At 54.6% G+C, this 5,089-nt stretch overlaps 1 protein-coding gene across 1 annotated transcript; it reads left to right on the top strand.

The window, feature by feature from the left end:
• On the top strand, positions 1 to 3,642 carry LOC102996508 (optic atrophy 3 protein-like). The gene has a single exon (XM_028478190.2). The coding sequence runs from the start codon at positions 862 to 864 to the stop codon at positions 1,243 to 1,245; it is 384 nt and encodes a 127-aa protein (XP_028333991.1). The 5' UTR covers positions 1 to 861; the 3' UTR covers positions 1,246 to 3,642.
• Positions 3,643 to 5,089: the final 1,447 nt, after the last annotated feature.

Below are 5,089 nucleotides of genomic sequence, written 5' to 3'. Positions count from 1 at the left end.
GGAAAGATGGACTTCTGTCTTGCAATTTACCCCCTTCTATGTAGTCTAAATGATTCCCCCCATGTGCATGTTATTCTCCTAACTTAAAGGAAGAAAACCTAATTAGGTCAGCTTGGTTGCTGTGGAGGATGGTTGGAAGGGGTCAAGTATAAATGTTTTCAGAAATTCATCCCTTAATGAGCCCAAGGAACCTTATTTTTCCCATCAATTCATGTATCAGTGGATGAATATTATTACTGCAGTGAATCAGTTTTCAACATCAACTCTAGGCTTATGTTGCATTTACAAGTGATCACAATGCTGATAATCCTTGTTCACATGAGTAAACGATTAGATAAGGAAGGAGTTGGCGTTAGAGCAGGCGCTCCAGCCCTGAGCTCCGTCCAAAGCCCCAAACCCCACAGTGAACACACGTCAGGACAGAGCGCGGTACCGTCGGCTCCACCTTCGGGGGGAGGGGAGGAGCCTGGCAGGTGGGTTGTGGGGGGGTAGAAGGAGCAAGCTTTACACCCGCCTTGGACTTTTGACCGCTCCCACCCCCTCCCAGAGGTTGCGGCCCCCACTCTGGACCTCCCCTCCAGGGCAGCAATGCTCATCCCCAGCCGATCACCAGAATCTTCTGGACGTTTTCAAAAGATGCCCTCAGGGCCACCCCTGGCCAGATAACTAACTGGGCATTCCGCGTGAGAGGCCCGGCGCGGGTCTTGGTTAAGGGGTCCATTCCCCGCTGGCGCCCGCGATTCTGGCTGCCGTGTCGCCATTGCTCCGACCCGGACACCGAGGCGTCGAGGGGCGGGGCTTGCATTCCCCAGCAAAGATCCCTGACCCCTGTCTTTCCCCCCAGTGTACCACTGGGTGGAGATGCGAGCCAAGATGCGCCTCATGGGCTTCCGGGGCACGGTCATCAAGCCGCTGAACGAGGAGGCAGCCGCCGAGCTGGGCGCCGAGCTGCTCGGCGAGGCCACCGTCTTCATCGCGGGCGGCGGCTGCCTGGTGCTGGAGTACTGGCGCCACCAGACGCACCAGCGTCACAAGGAAGAGGAGCAGCGCGCCGCCTGGGACGTGATGCGGGACGAGGTGGGCCGCCTGGCGCTGGCGCTGGAGGCCCTGCAGGCGCAGGTGCAGGCGGCGCCGCCGCGGGGCGCCCTGGAGGAGCTGCAGGCGCAGCTGCAAGAGGTGCGCGCCCAGCTCTGCGCCCCGGACCCGCCGCCCGCGTCCCAGGCAGAGCCCACGCCCGATGAGTAGGAGGCCGCAGGGCCCTGGTCTCAGACGTGACTGATGCCTGGGCTGCCATGTCTGTCCCCACTGTCCCTTCCTAAACCGGCCCAGCTAATACCCCCAGGTCCCTTTAGAGGCAGAAGGGATCTTGGACTGGGGCTGATCCAACCAGGCTTCTGGTCACCTCCCTACTAACCTGCCCAGTGAGGGGTACCTTCCACTGGGACACCCCCATCCGCCGGTGGAACGTTCCAGCCCGACCCCCCCCCCCCACCGCATCCACTGGTTTAGCACTTTGGAATGGAAAAGCAGTGTCTTCCACTGGACCCCGCCCACCCACCAATAGGAGGGCCAGCAGGGCACATGGACCATCTCATTTTGTCACTCACACCTCCAACTTACCTGAGGAGTGGTCCTTTCCCTGGGACCCTCATCCATTACACCAGGACACCTCTTCCCACTTCTTCACTGGTACCGACCATTGTAGTGAAAATATAGAAACCTCTGATGGACTTCCCCACCCCTTGACCTTCCATCTACCTCACTCTTTTGGGGGGACAGGGAATAGGATGGGTCTTGGTGTGCACTGGCTCCAGTGAGTCACCCTGTGGCTCCTCTAGTCCACCACTGGTGCCTTGACTGGGGTCCTCCCCTCTTTAAGGTGGATCATTCCAACAGACCCTCCCTCCACCCTTTCCTCCATCCAAATCTCTTCAGAGTACTCAGGGATTCCCCCTTACTTCTTGCCTTTGAACTGGACACGCAGTGTCCACCCCAGTCCTTCATGCAAAGGTTTCCTCCAGTGGGACCACCTGCCCCCTCAGCCCTGAAGTTCACCACCTCCAACCAAATGGAATAATTCCACCAGGTAGTGTTAAGTTTTACCTACCTCACCTACCCCCTGCCAACCCATTGAACCATTAAAGGCGATGTGTTATGAGCTCTGTTATTTCTGAATTCTATTTTTTTTAGACTGTAAATGTTGTATAATTTAAGGAGCTCTGGGGGAAAGTCATCTTGAGAATGTGTCTGAGAACCATGATGTACATCTGCAAAATAGGTGGCAGGCTCACTAAAATTAGAAGCTGGGAGGGTTCTGGTGGGAAGGGGCCAGTGTCATCCTTTGAGCCCTTTCCCAGATGGGGAAACTGAGGCCCAGGGGAAGCAAAGGGTCTTGTCCAAGGGCACACGGTCAATGAGGGACTGCCCCTGGCTTTCTCTAGGGTGGTGAAGTGGTTGGGGCAGGGTGGGAAGGAGTGAGGAAGCTGCCTGGTGAGGGGCACAGAGAGGAAGGGAGGCAGGAAGGCCGAGAGGGGCCAGAGGCCACCCTAGCTGCAGGAGTCTGAGGGCAGGTTCGGGTGAGAAGGAGGAAGGTGAGGGAAAGGCAGATTACTGGGGGAGGGAGGGACACGCCCCCATCCTCGTGAGAGCAGCCCTTCAAATCACTCCAGAAATCTTAGCATTTATAAAAACTGGCAGATTTATTCCACAGGGGCCCATTTTCAAGAAGCTAAAGGTGAAGGTGGGAGAGGGGAGGTTTCCTCCCCTTTTCCTTTCCCCCTCATCTTTTTATCCCCAGGGGGTGAAAATGGCCTGGACCCCAAAACCTACCGAAATAAAAAACCAAAAAAACTGAGGTTCCAAAAAGTTACAGCATCTTAATTCCTCATAGAAAAGGGGAAGGAGCCAGAGAGAAGGGAGGTCCCTGGGGTGGGGGGAGGTGCCCCCAGCCTGATGGGACAACCCCCCTTAAATAGCTGTCCCAAGTGGGACAAGCCAGGGGCACAGCATTTAAAAACTCCCCACATCCCATTTTATCAAAACCAAAGAGAAAAAACATTTCCTCCCCCCCAAACCTAAATATATATATATACTTTTTTTTCTTAAAAAACAAAACTTCAAAGGCATTAAGCGTTAAAGTGAATCTAGAACAAGGGAATGTGAAATTCCCTCCTTCCTTCCCCCTTACTGTGGGGTTAATTGGTACATCCCCAGCAGAGGAACCAGCCCCAAGGGGATGGCAGAGGGGAAGGACCAAAGGGAGCAAAGGGTGGGGGCCTCTCCAGCCAATCAGCAGCCAGTATGGGTGTGGGCATGGTGCCAGGGAAGCCACACCCCCTTGGAATTTTCCAAGCGAGATAGGGAGTGGGGAAGACGCGTTCCTGTGTAGTCTTCAGCCAATTCCAAGTCAAGTTGAGGCAGGGAAAGCAGGGTGACAGGCGGAGGGCGTGTGCGGAAAGGAGAAACTGGATCTTCTGGGGCCCTGTGGTCAGGGGGAACCCCGCTTCCTCAGCTCCTGGACAAAGGCTGGAAGGAAACTGGGCAGAGGTCAGGGGCAGAGCTTCTTCCCCCTTCCCTTCCAAAACAGGGCTTTCCAAGGGACATGGTGCCTCCAAAATAAATAAATGTTTAAAATAAAAAACAACCTCACCTTCAATTATTTCCTCTTTCACTTTCTGCAGTTCCTTCCTCACCTCTTCCAGAAGCTCCTGAAAATAATGGGGTACCAATCAGGAAGGGTACTTGGACTTGCAAAAGTGAATCCCCCCTTTCTTAATGACTGAGGGGCCAGAGGAAGGAGGTTCAAGACCCCTATTAACACACACACCATGACATCACTGGCAAGGCCACAAAGTGAGAATTCTAGGGGAGAGTTCTGGATCCTTGGAGCCAGAAGGAAAGTACTGGAGAACATCCAGTACCAAGGCTGGCAGATACATTGCAGTCTCCTGCCACCTCCAATTGGTGATAAATGTCTGGGGCCAGTGTACTGAAAAGGATTCTGGGTACTCAACAGGAGTGCGTCCAGTGATAAGATTAGTAAGGTCTGTCATGGGCACTGGATAAGGTGGTTATGGTGTCTGTGTCATCCCTGACATGATCCAATCTCTCTATTTCTCAGACTGGAAAACTGAGGTTCCCAAGGCCTTTTCTAGAATCACATGGCAGGTCAGTGGCAGAGTCTGGACCCAGATCTCCTTTCTATCCCCCGGAACTCACTCCCAGTCCTTCCCCCAAGCTACCTGTTTCACCCTCTCCAGGTCTGACTCATCACTGGAGCTGGGCGTAGAGGGTTGGGCCTCAGAAGTGGTCACTGAAGAAGATGACTTCATCCTGGGAGAGTTGGTGTGGTTTGGGGTGGAAATGAGGTTAGAGAGAGGGTCTGCCTCCCCTGCCTCCCATTCCAGGGGTCACACTGTGTTCCTCCCTACAAATTTGGCAAATTCAACTATTCTGGGGGGTGGGGCCCCAGTATTGATGGCCCACCTTGGCAAGGTTGTGCTGTTCTTCTCCCAGGGTCTCCGCACAGATTCTGGGGGACAGGCAATAAATCAAAAAGATCAGGGACAAGGAATGCCCTGCCTCAATCTTTCTCCCCGAGCCTCGTCAGCCCTTGTTCAAAGAACCATCTCAGGAGACTACAATCCCCAGCATTGTTTGTACAGACTCCCATCAAGGTGTGTTATATGTGAGAAGCAGGCATCCTGGGACTTGTAGTTCCTGTGACTAGACTGGGCTCTCACTCACCACTGTGGGCTGGGACTCTGGCCTCTGGCTCCTCCTGCTGGTGGGAAATAAAACTGTCATGAGCCAGGGGCTTCCCTGGTGGCGAAGTGGTTAAGAATCCACCTGCCAATGCAGGGGACACGGGTTTGAGCCCTGGTCTGGGAAGATCCCACGTGCCACGGAGCAACTAAGCCCGTGTGCCACAATTACTGAGCCTGCACTCTAGAGCCCGCGAGCCACAGCTACCGAGCCCATGAGCCACAACTACTGAAGCCCGCACGCCTAAAGCCCGTGCTCCGCAACAAGGAGCCACAGCTACTGAGCCCATGAGCCACAACTACTGAAGCCCGCACGCCTAAAGCCC

The sequence above is a fragment of the Physeter macrocephalus genome, chromosome 17, assembly GCF_002837175.3.
Source record: "Physeter macrocephalus isolate SW-GA chromosome 17, ASM283717v5, whole genome shotgun sequence".
Classification (NCBI taxonomy): Eukaryota; Metazoa; Chordata; class Mammalia; order Artiodactyla; family Physeteridae; genus Physeter; species Physeter macrocephalus.
This window is presented reverse-complemented; position numbering and strand designations above follow the sequence as displayed.

Bases quoted from the DNA above. Each gene is read 5' to 3' on its own strand.
- LOC102996508 (XM_028478190.2), top strand. From the start codon at position 862: ATGCGAGCCAAGATGCGCCTCATGGGCTTCCGGGGCACGGTCATCAAG.